Raw genomic sequence first — 27985 nt, forward strand, 5'->3', positions numbered from 1 at the left:
TGAAGGTTCTCAGTCATCCAGGTCATCGTAGTCAAAGGAGCTTGCAAAGAAAAGCGTCTGGACTTCTTTAAGTTGCTTGAAGACGTTTCACCTCTCATCCGAGAAGCTTCTTCAGTTCTAAGGTCAAATGGTGGAGAGTCCCAGATATAAACCTAGTGGGAGTGACCCCCACAGAGGGACAAAAGGACCCCCTGAGGATCCTCTAATCACCTGAGCCAAGGTGTGAAATTGGGTGTGGGACCCAATCAGCCAGGGTTTCGGGTGAGTTCATTGTGAAACCTGGCCCCACCTTGTCATGCGAATTCCTGAGGTCAGATGGCCCAGGATGTGAGTGGGCGTTAAGGCGTCTGGGAAGGGATCTCAAAACTGGATTATAGATGGCAGAGAGTTGGTGTCGTAAACCCCCGCCTCTGTTCAAAGATGGTCGCTCACAGTGGACATAGATGGCTTCTTTCACTCCTCTTTCAAACCATGAGAGGACAGATGGTTTGAAAGAAAACTCTCTGCCATCTATAATCCAGTTTTGAGATCCCTTCCCAGACGCCTTAACGCCCACTCACATCCTGGGCCATCTGACCTCAGGAATTCGCATGACAAGGTGGGGCCAGGTTTCACAATGAACTCACCCGAAACTCTGGCTGATTGGGTCCCACACCCAATTTCACACCTTGGCTCAGGTGATTAGAGGATCCTCAGGGGGTCCTTTTGTCCCTCTGTGGGGGGAAACTCCCACTAGGTTTATATCTGGGACTCTCCACCATTTGACCTTAGAACTGAAGAAGCTTCTCGGATGAGAGGTGAAACGTCTTCAAGCAACTTAAAGAAGTCCAGACGCTTTTCTTTGCAAGCTCCTTTGACTAAGAGGGGGTTATTTTCTCCAGTCTCTTTGAGAGAGCTTTGCAGATTATTTTAAGGTCTACATTTATAAGGGATATTGGACGATAGCTTGAGGGATATACAGGGTCTTTGCCTGGTTTTAGCAGGAGATTAATGTTTGCAGAATTCATATTTGATGGAAGTCTGCCCTTTTCCTTGATTTCCAACAACGTTCTGTAGAAAACTGGTGCTAGAATCGACCAGAATTCTTTGTAGAATTCTGCAGGAAAGCCATCTGGACCTGGAGCCTTATTATTGGGCATACTTAACAGGGCTTCCTGGAGTTCACCTGGTGTCAGTGGTGAATCCAGTGCCATTGCTTGAGTGTCTAATAATTTTGGAAGAGTTATGTTGGATTTTTTTTTTCACATTCTGTCTCTCACAGTTGAAGTGTACCTCTGGTGCAAATTACTGACCTCTGTCATCATTTTAAGTGGGGGAACTTGCACAATCGGTGGCTGACTAAATACTTTTTTGCCCCACTGTATATAGCGCTTTTCACAGATAAAAATCACAAAGTGCTTTACAACACAGGAAATGGAAATATAAAAACAATATAACAGTAAATAAAACAATGTAAAACAAAACTATAAAAACAGCATAAGAAGAAATTAATCAAATGCTTTTCTAAATAAAAATGACTTCAGCTGTTTCTTAAAAGAGTCAATGGAGTCCGTGCAGCGAAGAGACAGACACAGCCATGGTGCCGCCGTCTGAAAGGCCCGATCACCACGAGTTTTAAAATGAGTGCGCGCTACCACCAGCAGTCTCTGATCTAATGACCTTAAAGCCCGAGAAAATGAATGTGGTTTCAACAGGTCAGATAAATATTGAGGAGCCTGACCATGCAGGGCCCTAAAGGTTAGAACTAAAATTTTAAAATGAAACCTAAAACTTACAGGCAACCAGTGAAGGGAGACCAAGACTGGAGTGATATGCAATCTTCTCTTGGTGCCTGTTAGGAGACGTGCTGCAGCATTCTGCACAGTCTGACGACGATTTAAGGCTGATTTGTTAAAACAAGTAAAAAGGCCGTTACAGTAGTCTAAACGAGAAGAAATAAAAGCATGAATAATCATCTCAAGTTCAAGCTTTGATACCATTAGTCTGAGTTTAGAAATATTCCGTAAATGATAAAAACAGTTTCGGACCAGCTGCTTAGAGTGCTGCTCGAGCGACATCGAGCTGTCAAATAAGACACCGAGATTTCTAAGGCTTGATTTTACATAAGGGTCTAAGAAGCTGATATGCTGTCTAATTTCTGGGCCCATGTGGTCTGGAGCAATAATTGGAGTTTCTGTTTTATCAGAGTTTAGTTGGAGAAAATTGTCATATAACCATTTGTTGATTTCTGTCAGGCAATTACTTAAATTAGACAATTTATAAAAGTCAGACATTTTGAAGGAACAGTATAGTTGGATGTCGTCAGCATAGAGATGATAGGAGATATATTTATAGCGCCTAATAATTTGGCCTGGGGGAAATACATAAAGTAAAAAGAGAATTGGACCCAGGACAGATCCCTGAGGTACCCCACACGGCAAAACTGTTGATTCTGATGTGACATGATTCATGCAAACAGTAAAAGATCTCTCAGACAGATATGATATAAACCATTTTAAAACAACACCAGTAATCCCAAACAAGTTCTCGAGTCTGTTTATCATGATACTGTGATCTACAGTGTCAAAAGCAGAGCTGAGATCCAACAGGACCAGCACTGTGTGCTCTCCAGAGTCTGCTGCCATCAAGATATCACTAGATACTCTAAGTAAGGCCGTTTCAGTGGGATGCAATTTACAAAAACCAGACTGGAAAGTGTCCATAACAGCATTTTTATCCAGGAAATAGTTAATTTGTTCTAGTACTACTTTTTCTAAGATTTTCGATATAAAATGCAGTTTGGATATTGGCCTATAACTGTTAGGAAGAGATGGATCCAGCTGGGGTTTCTTTAATATTGGCTCAACAACAGCTTGTTTAAAGAAGCTGGGGACTGAGCCAGTATGAAGAGAAGTATTTATCATTTCCACAATACCGGGGCCAATTGAATCAAACACACTAGTGAAAAATGAAGATGGAAGGACATCAAGGGGGCTTGAAGTCTGTTTTATATGACAAAGCAGGCCTCTGATGTCTTGTAATGTAACAGGAGTAAAAGAGGACCAAGTATCAGAGGAGAGCAAGTTGAAAGTTTGATATTGAGAAGATGATGGAGAGATATTAGACCTGATGGCAATGACCTTATTTCTGAAATAGTTCATAAACTCATTGCATTCGGACGTTGGATGAACTGGTGCACAAGGAGCATCAGGAGAAACAATACTCTTAATTGTTTTAAACAAGAATTTAGGATCTTTCTTTTTTGAAGTTATGAGGTGTGAAAAATACTCTGTTCTGGCATTTTTCCACATGTCATTTAGTAAGAGGACAGATTTTTTAAGGTGTAACTTATAAACCTCAAGTTTGGAAGCCTTCCACAAACGTTCTAGCTTGCGACAATATCTCCTGAAATTACGAATGTTGTCATTTAACCAAGGATGAGATTTCAAACGTAGGACAGTACCTTTTTTCAGAGGTGCCACTATGTCTAAAATAGAAGTACACTGGTTATTAAAGGATGAGACAAGAGAGTCCAAATCATTGTAAGTCATTTCAGTGTCAAACATGGCAGAGAACCTTTTGCCGGCGTTCAGGTTTATGATTCGCCTTTCAATCGTTATTTTGGGAGCCGGGGGATCCAAATAAAACGACAAGTTAAAATAAATGCAGCTATGGTCACTCACATGGACATTTTCCACATGAATGTCATTTATATTTAAACCCAAGGAGAAAACGAGGTCCAATCTGTGACCCTTTACATGTGTAGGGCCAGAAACATGCTGCATAAAATTAAAAGACTCTGTGATAGTCATGAAGTCAGCAGCCATATTACAGGATGCATCATCAATATGAAAGTTAAAATCTCCCAACATTACCACCTTCTCTAATTTAATAATGGATGATAGGAGATCGTTAAATTCAGTTAGAAAGACTCCAGGAGGCCGGTAGATTAAAAAACAATAAAAGGTGCGCAAAGAGCCGACCTTGATCATCTGAAGTTCAAAGAAGGTAAAAGAATCAGAGTTCATCAGTCTGCATGTGAATCTGTCCTGGTGCACAACAGTGAGACCTCCGCGACGTCCCGAAAGACGTGGAGCTCCGATGACGGAGCAGCCAGTCGAGCAAATGTCCTTCAGATGTATATAATCCATGTTTTGTTGCCACGTCTCAGTTAAACACAAGAAGTTGAGAGATTCCTTTATAAAAAGATCGTTTAAAATAAACGATTTGTTTGTGATCGAGTGAGTGTTGGTCGGAGGAGGTTGAGGAAGAGCCGCTCTAGTCTTCATAAGCTGTGATGTCTTCCAGAGGGCGAGCACTCTCCCCAGTCGCAGGCTGAGGTTGAAGACTCGTTGTAGCAGCTCCCCAAGTTCAGCTGCACATGCCATTATCATCCTCGGACACACCTTGTCTGGGCCTGCTGCCTTTTTGGGGCGAAGCTTTCTCAGTTGTCTCCTGACATGGTCCACTGTGACACTGGGAGTGGATTGGAAGGAGGCGGGGTGGCTGTCGTGCTGTTGAGAGAGGAGGAGTAGGGGGATGTCATAGTGTCAGGGAGGGAGGGGAAGTGAGGGAGGTAGGAGAGCAGGGAGAGGGCTCAGACTGTGCTGTTCTTGACGTTATGGCCTGTGATGGTTTTCACACCATTCCAGACCTCCCTCATATTGTTCCTCTCCAACTTCTGCTCCACCTTCCACATGTAGGCATCTTCCCCCAGGCAGCGTTTCACCTCCCGCTGTGCTGCTTTCAAAAGGGGAGATGCCTTCTTCTCCATGTTGAGGACAGCTTTGACCTCCCATGTTACCCACGGTTTATTAGGATAACACCATACTGTCTTAGGAGAGGCACCGCATCCACACAAAACTTGAGTGTGTCGCCCCCTCTATGTCAAATCAAATCAAATCACTTTTATTGTCACATCACATGTGCAGGTACATTGGTACAGCACATGTGAGTGAAATTCTTGTGTGCGAGCTTCACAAGCAACAGAGTTGTGCAAAATACAATAATGTAAACAAGCAAAATACAAGAATGGCTAAATCTGAGACTAATAAATATATGTACAATATATAATAGTATATGCATTTCTGGATGTGTATACTAAATATTTTCCTATGTGTGTGTGTGTGTGTGTGTGTGTGTGTGTGTGTGTGTGTGTGTGTGTGTGTGTGTGTGTGTGTGTGTACACATATTTTACAAATTAAATAGAGTAAACAATAATAAATATATAAAATATACAGAGTTAGACATGTGCAAAACAAGTGGCATTTATATACAGTGTGGAGTGCATAATGTTGAAGTTCCAGTAGTGAAGCTGAGGTGTCTATGACGTGTTCAGCAGTCTGATGGCCTGGTGGAAGAAGCTGTCTCTCAGTCTGCTGGTACGGGACCGGATGCTGCAGAACCTCCTTCCTGATGGAAGCAGTCTGAACAGTTTATGGCTGGGGTGACTGGAGTCCTTGATGATCCTCCCCGCTTTGCTCAGGCAGCGCTTCCTGTAGATGTCTTGGAGGGAGGGAAGCTCACCTCCAATTATCCGTTCAGAGCACCGCACTACTCGCTGGAGAGCTTTGCAGTTGTAGGCGGTGCTGTTGCCGTACCAGGTGGTGATGCATCCAGTGAGGATGCTCTCAATGGCACAGTGATAGAAGGTCCTGAGGATGCGGGGGCTCATGCCGAATCTTTTCAGTCTCCTGAGAAAGAAGAGGCGCTGCTGCGCCTTCTTCACTGTTTTGTTTGTGTGTACTGACCACGTAAGATCCTCAGCCAGATGTACTCCAAGGAACCGGAAGCTGCTCACTCTCTCCACAGCAGCGCCGTTGATGGTGATGGGGGTGTGTACTTCTCTGCACCTCCGGAAGTCCACTATCAACTCCTTTGTCTTTGCGACGTTGAGGGTGAGATGGTTGTCTTGACACCAGTGGGTCAGGGCGCTGACCTCCTCCCTGTAAGCCGTCTCATCACCGTTGGTGATAAGACCCACCACTGTAGTGTCGTCCGCAAACTTCACAATGATGTTGGAGTTGTTAGTGGCTGTGCAGTCGTAGGTGTAGAGTGAGTACAGGAGAGGGCTCAGTACACACCCCTGTGGAGCACCAGTGTTCAGTGTGATGGGGGATGAGGTGATGCTGCCCAGTCTGACCACCTGGCGTCTGTCAGACAGGAAGCTAAGGATCCAGCTGCAGAGGGAGCTGCTCAGTCCTAGATCCTGCAGTTTCCTGTCCAGCTTCGAGGGAACGATGGTATTGAATGCTGAGCTGTAATCTACAAACAGCATCCTCACATACGTGTCTCTCTTCTCCAGGTGTGACAGGGCAGTGTGTAGTGTCAGGGCTATGGCATCATCAGTGGACCTGTTGTGGCTGTATGCAAACTGTAGAGGGTCCAGTGAGTCGGGTAGTGCAGAGCGGATGAAGTCCCTGACCAGCTTCTCGAAGCATTTGCTCACGATGGGGGTCAGGGCTACAGGTCGCCAGTCGTTCAATGAGGAGATGGTGGAGGATTTGGGTACAGGGACGATGGTGGCCATTTTGAAGCAGGCTGGGACTACAGACAGAGAGAGGGAAAGGTTGAAGATGTGCGTGAACACTCCAGCCAGCTGAGCCGCGCATGACCTGAGGACGCGGCCGGGAATCCCGTCCGGACCAGTAGCTTTGCGTGCGTTCACCTTCCTGAAGCACTTCCGCACATCCTCCTCAGACACAGTGTGCGCACTGACGTCATCCGCGGTGCGCACACTGTCCGGTCTCATGGTGTTCGCTGTGTCGAATCTAGAGTAGAATACATTTAGATCCTCACACAGAGAGGCCGTGGTCTGCGGTGTGCTGGTTTTCCCTCTAAAGTCTGCGATCGTGTTTAGTCCCTGCCACATACTCCGAGGGTTGTCAAACTGTTGCTCCACCCTGTCCCTGTACTCACGTTTGGCTGCTTTGATCGTCTTCCGGAGTTGGTAATGTGCGTGTTTGTAGTCCGATGTGTTCGCGGAGGCAAAGGCGGTGCTCCGTGCCGCGCGAACATCTCCGTTAATCCAGGGTTTTTGATTTGGGAAGGATTTAACTGTTCTGGATGGGACGACATCTTCCACGCATTTCCTGATAAATCCACAGACTGAGTCTGTGTACTCATCAATGTCCCTAGCAGCCACGTGAAACATTTCCCAGTCCGCGTGATCAAAACAGTCCCGCAGCGCAGACTCCGATTGGTCCGTCCAACAGTGCACCGCCCTCCGGGTTGGAGCTACCTGTTTCAGCTTCTGCCTGTAGGCGGGCAAGTCCTTGCCAAGTGGGCTCAGAAGCACATCCTAGTCTGTGTTGTCATAGCAGTCTCTCAGAGTGTTGTCACAGGCTGCCTTTGGACGAGGGGTGTATACTGTGGCTGTAGACAGAGTCATTCCACGAGAAAAATTGGGCTGTGAGGTTTTCACATCTTTTACCAAAATGTATTATTTATATGTATATCCCACATCATTAAGGATATATTTAACTATCAGAAAAATGCATTTTCCCATCTCAGGCATTAGTTTTCTTTTATTATTGATCATATTTTCAAGATGTAGTGACTGTAATTCTTCAATCCCGTTATGGACACTTTGGAGGCACTCTGAATATTATCATAAAATGTATTTCTAAAGAAATCAATGTTTTACATTAATTAGATGTCCCCCATACTAATTCAATAATTTTACATAGAAAATGACATAAAACCACACATTTTCACTCTCTTAAATTAAGAATTGTAATCAAAATCAATGATCATGATAGCACTCAATATTTTAGACAGAAATGCCCAAACATTAAATTATTTTTTCAACCTAATATATGAAAATATAGGTGTGACGGGGTTGAGACTAGCATAACAGGGTTTAAGTTCAAAAAAGAGACCCTTCGACAGCCAAACTCATCTGTTCTCTGATTGGATGTTACATTTGTGATTGACATGACATTGACCAATCAGACGAAAGGAAGAAAAATAGGGTCAAAATTCGTACTTCTAACTTGCAGGTTTTTTTTTTTTTTTTTGGCTAAGTCCACACACAAATCTTTTTTACGCATACAAATCCTGATTTACAAGTACAAAATATTTATGACCACATTGAGCCCATACCGGACGGCATACCGATACTTTAACGGATACTTAAACCATTTCATTGACGCAGAAAAATGTAAAAGGACAATGTTTAAAAACCAAAACAGCATCTTTTCAGGCTCCGGTGACTACAATGACTTGGAGAACCTTCATAGACAGTTTATTGTGAAACTTGTGACCGGAAGCTGTCAGGGTTTTTCGATTTTATAGAGGGACACTTCCGGTGCAATCGAAAGGCAGTTTTCTTCGTGCGTCATTTTATGCAGGCTAACGGATCTTTATCTACAAGCGTTTGGTGGTTGTTGAGATTAGCTGTGACGCGACCTTGGCACTCAGGATGAAGCTCATGATGTTCCCGTTACTTTTATTCGGTAAGAAACCCGCTCTGATCCTGAATCCACACACATAGCCCGTTACTCTTGTGTTCCTGTAATAAGCTCTGCGGCCCCCGCAGCTTTGACGCACACACAGTTTAAAACCGGAAACTCCGATCACATCACTAATATATCACATAGTGTGTACATATATAGTATGAGTGCCGGGGCAGAGCGGGGCCGGGGACGTTGGACTACAACAGAGCCTGACGAACAAAGAAGGCACACCCATGTCGGAGCGAGGCGCGCGGACAGGCACGCGGTATGTTCGTGTAACACACTGACGCGTCAAAATAAAAGCTTTTTTCAAGCGAGAGCGTGATTTCAACATTAACCAACACGTTTAGTCTGTTATTAGGGTGTTGTGCCAAAAAGTGATTGTCTGCCAGAAACTGATTGCCGTCCGCGGGAGCGCGCGCAGCTGCTTAAAGCTGCAGCGCCCGGATTACTTGCGTTGCCAGCTACTTCCGTGCAACTGATATAACGTGGGGGGAAAAACCCAAACACATTTATGCCTTTGTTATTAGGCAAAGGTATGCATTTATGGAGCTTTAACGTTTCTTGTAACTAGTGATGGGCAGATGAAGCCCCATGAAGCACTGAAGCTTTTCATCCAATTGGTTCATCCCAGCACAAAGCTTCTTGAAGCTTCATTTGCTCTAGTAGGACACCTACTGGACGTAAAAATATTAGTTGGCATGAATTTGAAGAGTGTGGCATTTTGCACACAGCCTGTAAATGTCAACAACAAAAGGAGTGTGTAAAACATGTATATTGTAGTGATGGCAGTATACTGTGTATATTTATAGTGGCAGTATGGAAAATGATTATTTGGAAATGCTTGAAATGGAAATGATCATTTACTGTGAGGTGAGGTGTGGTTGGGGTGTGGACAGTAGTTGTGCTTTTGTAACGTTGAGGTATGGACAGCTACACACTGAGGCTTTGAGCCTCAGTCCTGCCTGTTCACATTTTATTCTGTAAAAACTAAATTTTCACTGCTTTTATGACCTTTTTAGTGGGGAGAACATAGCTAGGATTTAATGATTTAACAAATCTTTTGAATCCTTTGTCCTCCACAATGCTAAATGGCTGGGAGTCCTCAATCACCATGCTGACCAGGTCTTCATCTATTTGAGATTGTTCTCCTGAGGAAAGACAATAAAGACAAAGCACAAATATAAATATCACACACGTAACTTATAACAGTTGTATAATATTGTTATATCATTTAGTAACATTACTGCATCCTATATTATCATTGCATTTGATGGCTCACCTGGTCTTGCTCCACAATCGGTGTCCCTCTTATTCTCATGCAAAGCTCTGTAGTGCCTAAGCATGGATGAGGTGTTGTTGTTATATCCCAGCTCCCTGGCACATAGTAAACACTTCACCTTGTACAAAAGTCAAGACAGCTCAACATTAATTGTATTGCACCATCAGTATTATGAAAATACATCTTCTGTAGAAATTTACATACCTTGTTGGGAGGAATAAGATCAAAATGTTCCCACACAGGGGAGGACATCCTCCTCTTCTTAGCTGGCTCCATTCTCTCCTGACTTTCTCTCCTCACTCTCATAAACCTCCAAACGGTCTCCAAACTCTCACTAACCACAACTCTCCATCAAACACCCACATTTTGAATGAAGTCTGAGGGTTTATATCGCTGTCATATCTCGCGGCAAAGTTCGAACCACTTCATGAACCAGTCACGTGGTACAGCCGGGCAGCGAGGCTTCGGACGTCATCATTTTCAGCTCCTCCCATAAATGAAGCAAGCCTCGATACGCGCTTCGCGGAAACGCCCCCTCCATTACTCGACACACGCTCCGAAGCCTCGATACAGAACGTCCCATCACTACTTGTAACCGAATTATGACGCTATCAGAAGGTTGCTTTCAGTGTGTAGCGCAGTCACGAATGACTACACGCATCACGATGGAATAATTAATGCCTACAGGTTTAGTATGTCTACTCTCGTTGTTCATATTTGTTATAAGACTGTGGAATAGTAGTTAAAACAATAAAGACCTATTGTGCCAGTATCACCATGACTCTTTCTTGTTTGTTCAGAATAACGACTGAGAACATGGCATTTTAGCGCTACCAAAAAGTGATTGTGGCCTATAACTTGTCACTGAAACAATATTTCGGCTTCAAACTTGTTGGATATATTCCAGAAGGGTTACATGTGATATATTGTATCCCAAACACTCTCCAAGAACTGCTGAATAACTTGTACAGGAACAATAACACTGATAATATGCCATTTTCAAGCTGCCAAAAAGTGATTGTGGCCTATATCTTGTTAATGAAATACTATTTCTGCTTCAAACTTGCTGCATGTCATTCTGAAGGGTCCTATGTGACACATTATATCCCAAACAGTCCCTTAGAACTGCTGAATAACCATTAAGGGAACAATAAAACTGATAATATGCAATTTCCAACCTGCCAAAAAGTGATTGCCGCCTATATCTTGTCACTGAAACAATATTTCTGCTTCAAAATTGTTGGATATCCTCCAGAAGGGTTACATGTGATATATTATATCCCAAACAGTCTCCAAGAACTGCTGAATAAGTTTTAAAAGAACATTAATACCGATAATATGTCATTTTCAGTCTGCCAAAAAGTGATTGTGGACTATATCTTGTCACTGAGATACTATTTCTGCTTCAAACTTGGTGGATGTCATTCAGAAGGGTCATATGTCAAATATTACATCTCTGTAACGATACCTGTATTCTCAAGAAGACATACTGCAATCTGTTGTCTCAGACTTGCAATACTTGAAGCAGAGTTCTCAAACTCTACTGGAACATCTTTTAAGATGCACTCTGCAAACTGTGAATAAAATATATAACAATGCAGTCATTATTTGAAGTAACATTTGCTATTCCAAAGATTTGAATCGTATTTATTTATTTTTGAATTACAACATTTTTGAAATTTGACGTTTTATGCACAGGTTGAAAATGACATATTATTGGTATTAATGTTCTTTTAAAAGTTATTCAGCTGCTCTTGGAGAGGTTTTGGGATACAATATATCACATGTAACCCTTCTGGAATATATCCAACAAGTTTGAAGCCGAAATATTGTTTCAGTGACAAGTTATAGGCCACAATCACTTTTTGGTAGCGCCAAAATGCCATGTTCTCAGTCATTATTCTGAACAAACAAGAAAGAGTCATGGTGATACTGGCACAAACGGTCTTTATTGTTTTAACTACTATTCGACAGTCTTATAACAAATATGAACAACGAGAGTAGACATACTAAACCTGTAGGCATTAATTATTCCATCGTGATGCGTGTAGTCATTCGTGACTGCGCTACACACTGAAAGCAACCTTCTGATAAGCGCCATAATTCGGTTACAAGAAACGTTAAAGCTCCATAAATGCATACCGTTGCCTAATAACAAAGGCATAAATGTGTTTGGGTTTTTTCCTTCACGTTATATCAGTTGCACGGAAGTAGCTGGCAACGCAAGTAATCCGGGCGCTGCAGCTTTAAGCAGCTGCGCGCGCTCCCGCGGACGGCAATCAGTTTCTGGCAGACAATCACTTTTTGGCACAACAAGGGAAACTAAAACACGGAATAAATAAGAACATTGATTTCTACTGTATATCACCAATAGTTATGTTTAAATAAAAATATTGCCAATAGACGTGTTTAAAGAGATTTAGATTTCACATGTACATAATTGCCTCAGGCATTAACAGTGTTGGGAAGGTTACTTTTAAAATGTATTCCATTACAGAATAGCCCCAAAATGTATTTTGTAATGTATTCCGTTATGTTAATCAATGAGAGTAACGTATTCTGAATAATTTGGATTACTTAATATACTATCATGCTTTTTACAGCTACATGAATGTACTATTGCTGTGTGATGTATTACTATTACTGAAGGCTATACCAACTAGATTTTTAAATCTTAATATAAAATGAGTAACCGTAGGTAAGGCTGCACTTTTTGCAGTGATCTCGTAGAGAAAACTTTCTGTATCAGTTATATTTTCTTTTTGTCTGTTAATAATCATGTGGAACTACACATGATTATTTGCAGGTAGCAGGTTGTTAATGCTATCCATAAAGTCTAAAAACAGCATGTTAATACGTGGATATCTTGAAGGCTGCTCCAAAAATGATGAGATAATATTTTAAATATTGTTCAGTTCTCCTCCAAACCCCAGCAGCTGTCTACTGTCAGTTTGTCTACTAAAATAAAACTAAAAGCGTTCTAACATCTCACTTGTTTTTATTCAGGCATACATGTGTATTATTTTTATTAAGAGAGATGAAGTTTGTTTCTGTCTTGTAGTGATTGTGCTTAACTGCATGAAGCTTATCAGATATTATGAAAGGGATCATATGTAAAAGACAATTTTGCCAAAGTGCTTTTTTTAAATTATCTTTTTTCCTCAAAGAAATCTACTACATCATGTGCATTTTTTTTTTTTCAGTCATATGTAATTTTCACTGCAAATATTAATCAAAGTTAAATTAAGAGGGCATGGCAGTAGAAACTGCAGGGCTGTTATGTCATCAAGTACGCTGCTGTTCCAATTGTGGAACGATCGTGCTACATTCTTGGGAAGTCTGGGCTTCCGTGTGAACTTACAAAATACGGACTCGCGTACTTGAGTATTAAGAAATGGCCTAATAGTCTGCAGTCTATAAACGAACGCCAGCTAACAATGTTAGCTCGGTGGCGAGTGGCCTTCATTAATACTAATAAAAATCACACAGCAATAGTACATCGAAGATACTGAAGTTTCGTCTATCCCATACTTACTGTGAAGTGGTGTCGGCATTCCTGCCTGTGCATTGCTGGCTCTGAGTCCACTGTGTAACTGACACCACCAACATTAACACGACGCTTACATTAGAGCATCTTATTGTGTGTTTTGTTTGGGTTCCTGGCAATCAGAAACTCTATTAATCCCATATGGAAACTGAGTTTAATAATAAAAAAAAAAATATTGAAATCCACGGGTAGGGCTTGAACCTGAGCCGGCCACTCTGAGCTATGCGCCATAGGATTACATGCTCATCCCTTCGAGCTGAATCCACGCTGCACTGCAATTAATCACCAAAATTGGAGAAGGGGTAGGGAGGGAGGGGACAGCCTAACATTCTTAGGAGCTTGGAAAGTCTGGTGTTCTGTCTGGACTTCTTTAACCTCCTAGGACCTGGCGTCCACATATGTGGACATCATATTTTGGGTTATTTAGACCAAAATACTAAATTTAGCTCTACAAGGGCCTGATATCCACTTACGAGGGCATTATACTGCCTCTTTATCAAAATTTAAAATGAATGTCATCATATGTGGCTCTCATTTTTCTAAGAAACAAAAATCGGGTAAAAAAAAAAAAAAAATCTGGTGATTCTTGTTTTTGCATTCATCAGGTCCCAATCAGCCCAAATATCAAAGAAATTAAAAATGCTGCTGTGGAAGAGTTCGGGTCTTAGGAGGTTAAGTTACTTGAAGACGTTTCGCCTCTCATCCGAGAAGCTTCTTCAGTTCTAAGGTCAAATGGTGGAGAGTCCCAGAGTCCCTGAATGACTGAGAACCTTCACTGACAGCCGAACATATGAAACAGGAAAAGACCACCGTTTGTTCATTTATTTCAACAAAGTAACTGTATTCTGAATACCACTTTTTTAAATGGTAACTGTAACGGAATCCAGTTACTCATATTTTGTAATTTAAATACTTAACACCAGTACATGTATTCCGTTACTCCCCAACACGGCCTATTAACCCTTTAAAGCCGGTCAGAGCAGCACACTCCGTTTTGCGTAACTATTTTTAAATCCCTGTAGAACCGGAACCACGTAAGCTAGCGCAATAATTTTTTTGCATATGAAACCGGAGGAGTTGTTCTTACATCTTATGCCATCAGCTTGTCCTCGGTCACAGTTTCCTTCCACATATAGCTTTGCAAAAACTGCATAAAAAGCGCTTACAGCAACAAAAACATAATATTCCAGAAACACGCTTTGCCGATCCGATCAGCTGTTCGTAACACTTCCCACATTGAAAAAGACATCAAAGCGAACGATCGCATGTCCACCATTTCCTGCCCGAAACCGGAAGTGATGTCATTTTCGCAGAAAATGTCATTGTTTTTTTTGTTTTGTTTTTTACTTGTAGGCGTTAAAAGCCTATACTGGTGTTTTTATAAGTCATGGTTTTCTGAATAGTTGCTGGGATGCTTAGAACTCGAATTGCGCTGCTTTAAATAGTTTATTTTGATGCACCTGCTGTTTTCTCTGCAAATTTGCATTATAGGGTTGTTTTTCGTTTTTCCTGCAGTATATAAAAATTGGTGTATCTCAAAAATAAAACTATGAAGACACTCAAAATAATATGGACTTAATGCATACATATTATTAAAATTTGGGCTATAACAGTTGTATTGATGTATATAAACTTGAAATGCTCCCAAAAATGGCACTACATCATGTAAAAATATAAAGTAAGCTCTGGCGGACTTGGTTCTATGGTAGGTCTAAAAGGGTTAAAGTATTCTGAAAAACCCATTACAACTAAACTTCCTGTTTCCACAGACTAGTCTAACGTTCGATGGACAGCATACACCTCCAGTGTTACTCAGTCAATGTGACGTATAATAGGCTGACTTGATCTTGACTGAGTAACTCTGTGACAGTGTATACTGCTAACTCCGTGTGGGGGATCATATTCAGCAGTGTTTACCTGTATGGTGTTCTACCTGGGTTACAGTCACTGCATTGGCTGTCTGACAGGTTGATTGACAGGTTGACAGCCCTGTCACTGTGTAAAGCAGCACTGAGGGTGTGACAGACTCACTGCAGTCTGCTTCTAAACCATAGCTGAGGTCTTTATGATCTCTGCACCAGCGCTAGTGTAGAAGAAGAAGTCTAACAGGAAGTAAAGGAGTTTTCAGTAGAAATTCTCATCATGCTCTGATGTCTGCAGTCCGACACTTTATAGTCCATCTAATCCACAGTAATGAGTTCACACAGGTTAACAAGGTCACTGTGCTGATTCCCTTTATGGCCACCACAAAGGTCACATGACATCACTCAGCTTATGTTTCTCTCTCAGTTTCCCACCATGCCTCAGGGTTGGAGTTGGAGGTACAGCAGGGGGTGGAGTCTGTCCTGCTACCCTGTCAGGTTCCAGTTAATGTTTCCAAGAACTCCGTAGCAGTCTGGAACCGTGATGAGTTCACGGACCCAACAGTCCACAGGCGCCTGCAGAACGGTGATGATCTCTCACGACAAAACCCTCGTTACAAACATCGAACATGGATGAGAGGCGACGCTCTGCAGACTGGAGAGTTCAGTCTCACTCTGAGGAACCCCACAGTCTCTGACAGTGGAACCTACACCTGCATCGCTCGCAGTCGTGGACTAGATCAGAGCACGAGCTTGATACAGCTGGAGGTCAGAGGTGAGTGGACAGAGGTTAGAGGTCAGCTGCAGAGGTCCTGAGGTCCACACAGACTTCATGCATGAACATGTTTGGCTAAAATAAACTGAGCTATGAGTGTTTCTGTCACAGAGCTTCCTCTGAGCTACACTGTGGAAAGTCCACACCTGCTTCCAGCTGTGTGACTCAAACTCTGCTGTGAACTTTAATGAGACGCTCAGAGGAAGGAAGTTTATCTGACTCACTGATCTGAGACCAGCAAACTCATGGTCACATGAAGGAGCCAATCAGCTGCTCTAGTACTGAGCCTCAGCATCAGAGCAGCTGATTGGCCCGTGGTTCCATCCATCAGTGTGCAGATTCAGAGTGACTGATCAGAGATCAGTGAGATGATGACTGATGTATCTATTCAGTCTGATGTCCAATACTGATCAATACTACAGAGACACTTGCCTGTAGTTCCTGCACATTCATACACACACAGCTGTTTACATCAGTGATGACATTATTGTTGAATAAAGATGATGTCATTAGTTTTAAACTTTCACTGTGATGTACAAGTTAGCGTGTCTGGTATTGATCACAGATATTAGTACTTCATCTACTTATTACTCCATCCAGCTGTGACGGAGGTCAGAGGTCACCTGACTGCTGTCTCACCTCTCTCACGCACAGTATGATGGATTATTAATGTTTCAGAGCAGCTAGCTCCATGTTTCATTACCTAGAATGCCTCAGTGCCCCACAGAGTGCCTTCAGGAGGCAGCAGCCTGATGTTAGTTTCCTCTAAGCTGTGAAGCCGTCACAGTAAAGATGGAGGAAGCTCACAGGAGGAAGACCCGTGAGTGTTTGTTCCTCACAGTCAGCAACACATGAACACCATCATCACACGTTAGGACAGACACACTGAAACAGACTGCAGTGGTTCAAATTACACAGGAAATACACTTAAATTCAACAATAATAATAATGAAGTGTGCGCTCTGAGGTGATCTGGTTTCAGACCTTGATCTTTGTGTGTCTGCTCAGACTAAGGCTACAACCACAATAGCCCGAATAAATTTGAAAATGGCGTTTTCCTCTGAAAACACTCCGCGGCCACACTACCGTTTTCAGTCGCTTGCACAAATTTGTGCATCCAAATTGAAATGGCCAAGAACGCTCACGTTCCAGTCCTGCGCGAAACATAGGAAGATTCGACCGGCCTCATTTCTGTCTGCCGCTTATTTAGTTTCCGGCTCTTTGAAACGTTGCAGCAAAATGTCAAGGAACAGCACCAAGTTTTTTATTTTTATTTATTTATTTATTTATTTTTCCTGTCCCGTTTGGCTCTTTTGCATCAGAATTGTTGTCTAAAGGCAAAGAAAGATGCCCAACGGATTTACTTTACCAAATGGACCATCCCAGCCTTGCCGTAATGGTCCATTTGATTCACCTTTTATTGTTTATTTTATTTTCACTTACTGAATACGGGACAGACTTGACTGGAGGAAAGAAGGGGAGAAAGAAAGAGGGAAAGAGAAACAGCTGAGAAGAGGGACGGGGGAGAAGGGCAAAAAACAAAAACCAACAGAACGGGCAGAGAAAAAAAAATGCATATATCAATCACCTGGATCACCTGCTGAGAAAGAAAAAAGAAAGCAAGCAGAAGAGAACAAGAGTAATGGAATAAACAACATCACAATGATATATGTGAATATGACAGTAAATACTAAATGTTAAACATTATTGTGCAGCACATAAGATCAACAGAACACAGTGTGCTTTGAGGTAGGAGCAAAAAGGGTGTAGTTTGTGGGTGTGATCACCCGTGTGTACACCTGTGAGCATGGACGCGCTTGTTTTTTTAAAAGGTTCCTTCATGTAATGATCTGCTAGAGGGTGTGGGGGGGCCACAGCCCCGTCCTCCAGGGCATGAAGCAGGTATGGAGGAGATCAAAACTCCAGACATCCAGAGGCCCCCAGAACACAAGAGACCAAGGAAGACTAACAGAGGGGCAGCTGCACCACTGTCCCAGAAAGAGCTGAGGAGAGTCCCAGATGAGGGCTCACTCAGCAGCCGCGGAGCAGAAGCCAGGGGGAGTTGCAGTGACGCGCCCGTGAGCTCCGCCGGCAGCCAGCTGCGCCTGAGTGACCGAGCCCCAGGCCGAGAGGCCGGGGGCACCCCACCTCCGAAGTGGCCCGAGCGAGCCCCAGGCTCCAGGCCCCGATAAGCGGCCGCCAAGGAGTGAGCCGGCGTGTACCTGGACGCCCATCCCCAGACACAAAGAACCACCAACGCACCGATGTCTGAGGGAGTCCGCCACTGGCAGGGGAAGTGGTGGTAGGGGGAGATAGGCCTCCAAACCTTGGAGGGCCTGAGATGTCCCCAGAGAGGTGGTGCCTGACACCCAACCTGACATATAGACACAGACATACAGGCACACACAGACACAAACATCCATTCCCACCCTCATGCTCTCATATGCACTTACTCCACACTCAACCAACGTGGAGACAGACATAAAGAGACGCTGTACACACGATCACACTCCCCAAGCGTACTCTACGAACCGGGTCTAGGTACCCTTGCCCCTGGAGGGGGGAACTGCACCCAGACCCAGGTGGTGTTACCCTTTTCCCTGCGGTGGGGAGAGGCAGCAGGGAGGCCCCACACTCCAGACCGCAGTCGGACGGCCAACTCCTCCTCCTGGCCCCCCCGCTCCAGCAGGCCGCAGAGAACGGGGGTGAGAGAAGACTCCAAACCAAGTTTTTTAAACGGGCTCACAATGAGGTGGAGTTGTTGCTGCGAGTAACGTAAAAAGTACAAAGTTGCAAAGTTAAAGAATTTGAAGAAAAGCTCTGTGGAGCATGTACAGACTGATCTTTAATAGGGCTGTCACAATTCAGAGCAAACATCTTAGTTTAATTGGTCACATGACTACATCATATGACTAAAATGTGTCAACATTTTAGAAAGTCTGCGTTTTCCACACTGCGACGCGAAAGCACCCTTTTCAAAACGATGCATTTTCCTTGAGCAAAAACGCCATCTCAGTGTGGACAGGAGGCCAAAACTAGGGCTGCCACAAACGATTATTTTGATAGTCGACTAGTCACCAATTATTTTTGCGATTAGTCGACTAATCAAATCCATTGGACGTAAAACGTACAGCTTATTGCACCAGCAGCATCTGCTCTTATATAACTATCATTAGCTTACAGCTTTAAGTGTTTAAGGTCTGTGCTAACTAAAAATAAAGACAAGATGATAGTTTATTAAATTTTAATGAAATTTGCAGATTGTTTCGGTGAAGTTTAATAAACTCCTTGCTATCTAAAATATAACAGGACACTGGAGTATATTCTCCAGCATCTCACACTTCTGATAATCAGCTGTCTGATTGACGTTTATTCAGCTGTGTAAAAACTATAACTTTAATCTCAGCCAAACCGATTTACTCAGGAACAAATAAAACACTGAAAAAAGCCAAACAATAACATTTTAAGTTATCTAAGTGACTCATATATATTTAACCTGAGTAGCGAAAGACGGCGGTGGGTTTGAAAACGATTTGCCGGGAGTCCGGTGTTCTCACGGCGCTAGTTAGCCTAGCCCCCGGCTAGCTATCGAGCTAGTGGGTAACAGACGTCTCCGAAAACGTCGGAGCGCTTTTGAAAATATGCGGTGTCTTGATAAACTGAGCAGATATTTGAGGTTTACACAGCTACATTCTCGCCTGAAAATATGTTAAATGTTTATTTTGTGACCCAGAAAGAATAATAAGAGTAATATTAAAACTAACTAGCTGCCGCCATTGTTGGAAACTGAGCTGGGCTGCGCTATGAATTCTGGGACACAGCTTCTTCTTCTTCGGGGTTTAACGGCAGCTGGCATCCTTGTACATGCAGTGCTGCCATCTTCTGTTTCAGTCCGTTATTACACTCTTAAATCCTGCTACTTATTCCTGCGGCTTTTGGGATCTTACAAAGCTTCAAACGATGCGTCGACTATTAAATCAGTCGTCGACGATTTTGATAGTCGACGTAATCGTGACTAGTCGGCTAATCGTGGCAGCCCTAGCCAAAACGGAGCGAAAACGATGGGTTTTCAAATGAAAACGCATTAGTAGCCAGGACGTAGCCTGAACCTCATTAACTTTACACTAAAATCAGTCTTTGAGGATGAAAACTCATAGTTTAAGATCAGAGAGTTTAACAGTTTCAGACCTATGCTTCAGTTATTACCACTGAGTTACAGGTTGTAATGCTCTGAGTAAAGCAGGTGAAATATTAATAACAGAGGAACTATGTTGGTGCAGCAAACATGCTGGATGATCTTTTTGTGTTTGTGTTACAGAACCTCCTCCTCCTCCAGTCTGGCCTAAAGTTCTGGCAGGTACCATGGTTTCTGTGGCTGTCCTGATTGCTCTCGGTGGTTGCCTCATGTACCGTGTATATAACATGGTAAAGAACAGAGGAGGTTAGTGTGCAACACAGCTTCGCTGACCTTCACCTTCAGTCTGTGAACACTGATGTCTGTGAACTTTGACCTCACACATTCATAAAGTACTGATCTGGAATCAGCCACAAACACCCAAACGTCCCTGAAACTAATAACTGATGATGAGGATCTATCAGCTGTCCACACACCTATGATCTAACCATAACGCAAAACAGAGCTCCTCCACAGGAAGCTTTCAGAATTAAAGCACACATAACATAAAAATAAATAACAAAATAAGAGCTCATTTTAAACTAATCATGAACTTCCTGTTAAAATATGTAAAGTCTGTCCGACCTTCAGTCCCAGACTGTTACTGCTGATGGATGGCAGCTGTCAGTGTGTAATCCATAGACCGCTGTGGTGTTGTCATGGTAAGAGCCTGTTTAGAACGGCAGTAAATGCAAAAGCTCATTAAACGTGAGCTCACCTGCTACAGTAGGAGTGAGGAGCTGAAACTGTCACAGCTCTGCTCTTTTCTCTCAGTCAGCATGCTGAAACCAGAGGAGGCGACAGAGGGGGCGGAGTCTGTTAAGCTGCCCTGGAGAGGGAGCGTAGATCTGCCTGCTGCTGTCAGAGTGAAGTGGACACGTGTACAACCCAAACATGGACAGATCTGTCAGCATGTGAAGGATCAGGATCAGTGGAAGCTTCACCTTGGTGAGGACTATAAAGACCGTGTAGCCATGAATCCAAACCCAGTGAAGGACAGAGACTTCAGCCTGACTCTGAAGGAGCCTCGCTGTGAAGATGGAGGTGTTTACTTGTGTGTTGTCTACGACCAGGATGGAAAACCCCTTAAACTGACAATAGTGGCACTGTGGGTCAAAGGTCAGTATGAGAGACTGAGCTGAGATAAACAGGAAGTGAAACATCACCTTCATAACACTGCTCATCCACACTAACCTTTACACACCTGTGATATTGTTATTAACCTGAACCTGTAACAGACTCTGACCAGTAACTGACATCCACAGACACACTTTAGAGTTCTCTTACTAGGGCTGTGCGATGTGACCAAAACCTCATGTCCGATATAAGACATCTATCGCCCCGATAACGATATCAGTCACAAAAATGTAACATTTCCTGTAAATCCTGTGAATCTCGGGCAGCTCGACTTGCGTGAAGTGTTTCCAGCTGCGCGTCATGTAGCTGAAGTCGAGTGTTTTAACCGATGCATGAAAGGATACTTTTTTTTTTTCTTTTTCTTTTTTTTTTGGATATAAGTTGTAACGTTTTCGTTGAGTATTTATTACACGGCGTGCTGCGGGGAAAAGCCTGTTCTAACGTTTGAGTCTAAGGTTTATTTTTTAGCACCTGGCGGCTCTTTTTTTTTAATTCTCATCCGTAAATAATCTGCTCTTTCACGTGATTCAGTTTATTTTGAAAAGTCTCAACAGGATCTTGAGCTTTATTGTGAAAAGTTTATGTGGAACATAAACAAGCGGACACGCGATGCTGTTACCGTCGTTGTTGCTAACCACAACACATAAAAACAGGCGCTTGTCCGTCCGTAGTGTGGTTATATTAAATATAAGACAAAGAGAAAACTTAATGTAGCCACTACAGTGACCATCAGAACCATGAATATTGCCGTAAACAGTTTATTTTGCGACACCACGAAACAAACGATAGCGTAAAATGAAGCGACAGATGTTTTTATATCATCATCTGATATATATCGTTATATCGAACAGCCCTATCTCTTACTGCTTTTATTGTGAAGGAAACACAGAAAGTGGACAGGTACACAAGAAATAGATGTGAGTGAGGGATGCTGGGTAATATAAAGCAGGAAGTGAGTGTTTCTTCAGGGGAAGTGATAAAGAAGTATTTAACCTAAGGTGTGACTCATGATGATGATGATAATGATGGTGTCACTGATGTGTTTGTCCTCTGCAGAGACCTGGTGTAAAACCATTGGATCCTTGACCCAATGTAGTAAGGACCCACCCCCCCCCACTGGGACAGAGACAAGTGTTCAGTGAGTTTATCTGAAAGTTTCTCATGAATGTTTGATCTGAATGATTCTTACAGCCATGATATTTGACTTCGCCCCCTCTGTGGACACATGTTCATATGTGTGACCCGAAGTCTAAACACACACAGTTTAAACTCATGTGAAATATGTAACTGCTGCTCACGCACAGGCTGCGTGCAGCTGAGACCCTTACAGTCGTGTCACATGACCCAGATCGAGACGAGCTGCTCAGTGCTGGTAAAGTCTCATGCAGGGGCTGGGAGGCGCTGTCCACGATGGATGTTAGCTTAGACAACATCCTCTCCTCCCCAACCTGCTCGATGGACTTCAGCGGACAGTCCAGGACCGAGCTGGCCCTCCTGACCAGTTTGATGAGTTTCCCCTGGTCCCTCTCTGCCATTCCACCACTCCAGCAGACCACAGCATGGAAAATAGCAGACGCCACCACAGTGTCGTAAAACATCCTTAGGAGTGTCCTGTTCACCCTGAAGGATCTCAGCCGCCGTAGCAGGTGGAGACGACTTAGACCCTTTTTGTAGAGTGCATTTGTGTTCGTGGACCAGTCCAGTTTGTTATTGAGGTGAACACCCAGGTATTTGTACTCCTCCACCGTTTCAGTGTCCAAACCCTGGATGGCTTCTTGCTGAAGTCAATCACCAGCTCTTTTGTCTTGCTGACATTGATGCAAAGGTGGTTCTGTTCACACCAGCTGATGAAGTCGTTGATGACCTCCCCCTGTATTCCAGTTAGTTTCCCTCCAACACCTGACCCACGATGGCGGTGTCGTCTGAGAACTCCTGGAGATGCCACATGTCCGCGTTATAACTGAAGTCTGCAGTGTACAGGGTGAAGAGGAGAGTATGCTCTCACATACCTTGAGATGGTGGGGGGTTGTTTACACACGAGAGGTATGTATGAGGGAACAAGATGGACCAGGTTATGCTCTGAGCGACCCAGTAGGGGGAGGGGTGATGATGTATATGCATCCTTAGTATTTGCATACAGTGGGTTCAGTGGGAGTTTTTTTTTGTTTTTCCCCTGGTAAAACAATCCACATATTGGGTGGAAGTAGAGAGAGTTAGGACAAGGAAACATGATCGAAATCTCCAGAGATGAAAAGGAAGGCTTGGGTGTGTGATTTCTGCGGCTGGGACACTGTCTCACATGCTGCTACCGCTCGTGGGATGTACACGGTTATCGCGATGACTTGCGAGAGCTCCCGTGGCAGGTAATACAGTCAGATGCTAACTGCTAATAGCTCCACATCTCAAGTACTGCGCTGCTCCTTAACACTGATGTGCCCCGATTTACACCATCTCTCGTTCATCCGCTCTCACCAGGTGAAATCCCGGAACACTCACGTGAGAGTCTGGAGTGAGGTGTGCTAGCCACGACTCTGTGTATCACATCATGCTAACCTCCCGGTACTCCCTCTGGAGTCTGGTCAGCGCCGCCAATTCCTCGATCTTATTGGAAAGAGATCTGACATTTCCCATAATGATCGAGGGTACAGTTGGCTTGTACCGTCTCTTCCGCTCTCGACACTTAGCTCCAGCTCTACAGCCCTGTCTTTTCCACTGTAACTCCCTGGGGATCTCTGGTCTTTCTCTGGGGTGAATCAGCTCGTTGCTAAGCGCTAACAGCTGATCCCGAGCCGCTGCTTGATGGCTCTCCATGTACTGGGTCAAACAGTCTGTATATGATCAAAAACACAGTAACTTCACAAGTTGCTTCTGGCTAGCATTCTTGTGACAGGTTACGTGAAAAAGCAAGGAAAAGAGATTAAATAATTTAAAACACTTAAAGTTAGTAAGAGCTCCTGTAACTGGCAGCCTCTCCCATGGCGCTGTCTTGAAAACCATTATTGAAAACAACGCTTAAACTGAAACAGGCTGTTATACAGCTGATCAAAAGTGTAGGATCACATGCCTCATGATGTTCTGATGGCAAAGGCAAAATAACGCTCGCTTTTTGAACGTGGTCGGGTTGTTAAACTGCATAAACAGGGTCTCTTTCAGCACGCCATCGCTGCTGAGGTGGGACGCAGTAAGACAGTCATTTGGAATATCTTATGGAGGAAAAAAAGAAAAAAGGCCAAGTGGAAGACGCAAAAATAGTGTCACCAGCACTGTGCCAGAGGATCCAATTGGCTGTCCATCAAGACACTGGACAATCCTCAACCCAAATTAAGGCCGTTACAGCCCCATAACCATCAGTCTGCATCTGAGACTGAAGGGCTCAAGAAGAAAAGAAAAAGGCATTTCTCTGTGCAATGAGTCTTTCTTTGCTGTCCACACACAGATGCCGATTAACATATATAATAGAAATAGAACAGATAAATACAAATAAATGAAGACAGAAAAGGAGACACAATATGGAGGTGTGAAACAGAGTTGTGTGTAAAAGAGCCGTAGCTTAATATGCAGGATGACCTGATGTGCAAAATAAAATTATTATTACTGTTCAAAAATAGGTCAGCTGTTCAAGAGTCTGCTGGCAGTGGGGAAGAAGGAGTTGTTAAGTTGAGATGTTTTGGATTTCACAGTTCTGAAACTTCGTCCCGAGGGCAGAAGTGTGAACAGCTCATATTGGGGGTGTGTGGGGTCTTTGAGGATGGAGGCAGCTCTCTGGACTCTGGCAAGAGAAGTTTACAAAAATGGACAACAGTTCCAGACAGTCGATGCCCTTTGTGCGGCCGTCTTCACCACTTGGACAAATCTTCCCTCAAGGACGCTGCAACGAATTTTTGAAGTAATCAACAATAATGGTGGAGCTACTCATTACTGAGTTCATGTTTGGAGCTATGGTTTCTGTGTTGGGAGGTTTACGGGTCTGTTTGGAGGTGTGGTCCTCAACTGTTAATCAGCTGTAAAAGGGCCTGCTTCAGTTTAAGTGTTTTCAATAAATTGGATGGTCAAAAAAATGTTTTCCAACTTTTTCTTGTTGCACTACTTGGAACCTTAAGATCCAACCATATGATTTTTTTTTTTTTGATTTTTTTTGACATTTTTATAGTAGTTTTAAACTTAATTGGGACTGTATTTCAATGCATCGATACAGTAGAAGCACAGATTAAATTTTACAATGTTTACACAAATCTTTAAATCACATTTCTGATGGGTTTTAATCAAACTTTTCTCCACATCTGTACCCATGTGAGTTTACACTTTATAATGTTGGGTTTATAATAATCTTATGTTGCTAATCGTCAGTGTTTTGTAAAAGAAGTAATCACTAGAAATATGGTCACTTTTTGGCTTTGTGGTCATAGAAATAAACAACCCCAAATAAATTCCTAAAATATGAAAGTAATAAAAGTCTGAAGTTAATACTATCATCATTATTTAAGTCCCCAGCACCGAGACCACCTCCAAGACTTGCGTGTCAGGAAAGCTGGTGGGAGATCAGCTTTGAGCCAATCCCAAAAGGTTGATTCTGTTCGTCTGGACAAAGCACTTTCACTGGGAGAAGCATTTCGTCACTCATCCTAGTGACTTCTTCAGTCTCAGCTGACTGCAGGTTTCCTCTACTGCCACTACCTCTAAAATGAGTCTGAATCCATCCAAACCTAATGAAAGCTTCCCAAAAGGTAGACTCTGTTCATCCTTCAGCCCATTGTTCCTTCAGGAATGAACCTGTATCCTGTCCATCTACCTGTCAGTTAAAGAAGCCCTCCCCCTTAGTATCAGTACAGTACTGAAAACATGTTTATTAGGTCCATTTGGACTGTCTCACTGCTGCCTCTGCTGGACACCAGAGGACCTACAGGTTTAAGCTGAGTTTATCCATCTCAGGTCCAAACACTGCAGAGACCCTCAGAATGGATCCACCTGTGACTGTCTGTCTCTCTGTCTCAACAGTAAATGGACGCTAACTGATGAAATATGTGAGATCTTGAAGAACTCATGTGGGTGAGTCTGATAAACTCAGCTGTAGATCTACGACTGTGCTAACGCAGAGACGTCATCCTGACTCACTGCTGCCTCTACTGGATGCTAGAGGAACTGCGAGCTAAAGTTAAATGTATTCAGCTAAGATCCAAACATCAGTCTGGCTCCAACTGTGACTGTCTGTCTGTCTTCTGTCTCCACAGACATGAGAAGAAGGTGGAAGGTGAAAAACCTCCTTTGATGTCTAAGAACTCAAATGAGTGAGTTTGAGTTTGTGTTGTTGAAACTGGGGGATAAAGATGAAACAGTCTGTCAGCTTGTTGTGCTTCATGGATGTAAACAGGAAGTTGTGTGTCTGAGATAAACACAGCTGTAGATCTACAACTGTGCTAACGCAGAGACTTCATCCTGTTTGTGCTGCTGTGTTTCCACATCACTGTTTATCTTCTTCTTCTCTCAATCTGACAGCACACTCTTCATCAGTTAGCTCTCTCTTTGATCTTTAACATAGGCAGTCTGTGGGGACCGACTCACTGCTGCCTCTGCTGGACACCAGAGGAACTGCAGGTTTAGTTTAGACTCAAGGTTAAGCTGCAGAGCTCAGTCTGTCTGTCTGTCTGTCTACACAGATATGAGAATGCTGAAGCGGCTCATCTTCTGAACGCTGAGCCAGTGTGAAGCTGGAAAATGATGAAGAGGAGGCCGTCAGTCATCTGGTTCTTCTTCATGGATGTAAACAGAGTGGAAGCTCTCTCTCATACATGTATGAACTAAAGATGGAGCGCCATCCTGCACCCCTCAGTTTCTTCTTCTGTCTGCAGACTCTGTGTTGGTCACATGACCCATCAGCTGTTTTACTTTTACCTGTGTCTGTATGTTAGTGGATCATCATCATGTATGTTCATGCGACCCTCTGTGATCTTCACACCTGTCAGAGAGGACCAATCAGAGCTCAGCTCCTGGCTGTGTCTGCAGACTGGCCTCAGATCAGCACAAAGCTGTGTGTAACATCTGATCCACAGAGGTCAGCTGGATCTGCTCAGTTGCTCAGTGTGACGCTCTCAGAGGAACCTTTAACTCATACCTCCACCTGAGCTCACAGGGAGGGTGGAGGTGTTCACCTGTGCTGCAATGTTATATTTTTTTTGTTTGTTTTTTTAATAAAGCTTTTGTGAGCTGTGTATTTGTGTGCACAAAGATGGTTTATGAGGACATTTTGCAAAAATACACGCCACACTGTCCGGACATTTGGAATTATGAGGACAGGGCCGATGTGTGTCAAAAGCCTAAATTCTAAGTTTCAGCAAAAACCAAAAAAAAGACGTTACTATTCACAATTACCCAACTTTTGTGTATAATCTGTGTATCAACACAGTGCCCCTGGAGATCGCTTTGGGTACTGTAGGGATCAGGGAAATTCTTTTACTGCTATTCATATTACCGTGGCATTAATAACATAATCTCCAAGTATTGATATTGCATTCAGAGGTTTAAACATATTGGCCTTTTATTGCAGGTGCAGTTATAACTACTTTAAACTGTTGAGTTGAATTTATAATCCTAAGTGCTTTTGAATGCTTTTATAATCTTAAATGTTTATATGCAGATCACAGGTCTGCAGGCCTGAGTGTATTCACCAACCTGCTGTGTTTGACTTTTCTCAGTTCATGGGCAGTTATTTTGCGCCTTGGTTTTTCCACACGCTTCTTGCGACCCTGTTGACTATTTTGAATGAAACGCTTGATTGT

General features: G+C 43.2%; 1 protein-coding gene across 1 annotated transcript; it reads left to right on the plus strand.

Moving 5' to 3' along the window:
* Window positions 1–8287: 8287 nt before the first annotated feature.
* Window positions 8288–27694, plus strand: LOC146672932 (uncharacterized). The gene is made up of 8 exons (XM_085401549.1): window positions 8288–8435; window positions 15554–15901; window positions 20220–20342; window positions 20850–21194; window positions 22269–22350; window positions 26208–26258; window positions 26441–26497; window positions 26867–27694. The coding sequence occupies exons 1-8, from the start codon at window positions 8402–8404 to the stop codon at window positions 26913–26915; spliced, it is 1089 nt and encodes a 362-aa protein (XP_085257675.1). The 5' UTR covers window positions 8288–8401; the 3' UTR covers window positions 26916–27694.
* Window positions 27695–27985: the final 291 nt, after the last annotated feature.

The sequence above is a fragment of the Rhamphochromis longiceps genome, linkage group LG3, assembly GCF_057381845.1.
Source record: "Rhamphochromis longiceps isolate RC_006_pf linkage group LG3, R_longiceps_female_GT1.1, whole genome shotgun sequence".
NCBI classification, from domain to species: Eukaryota; Metazoa; Chordata; class Actinopteri; order Cichliformes; family Cichlidae; genus Rhamphochromis; species Rhamphochromis longiceps.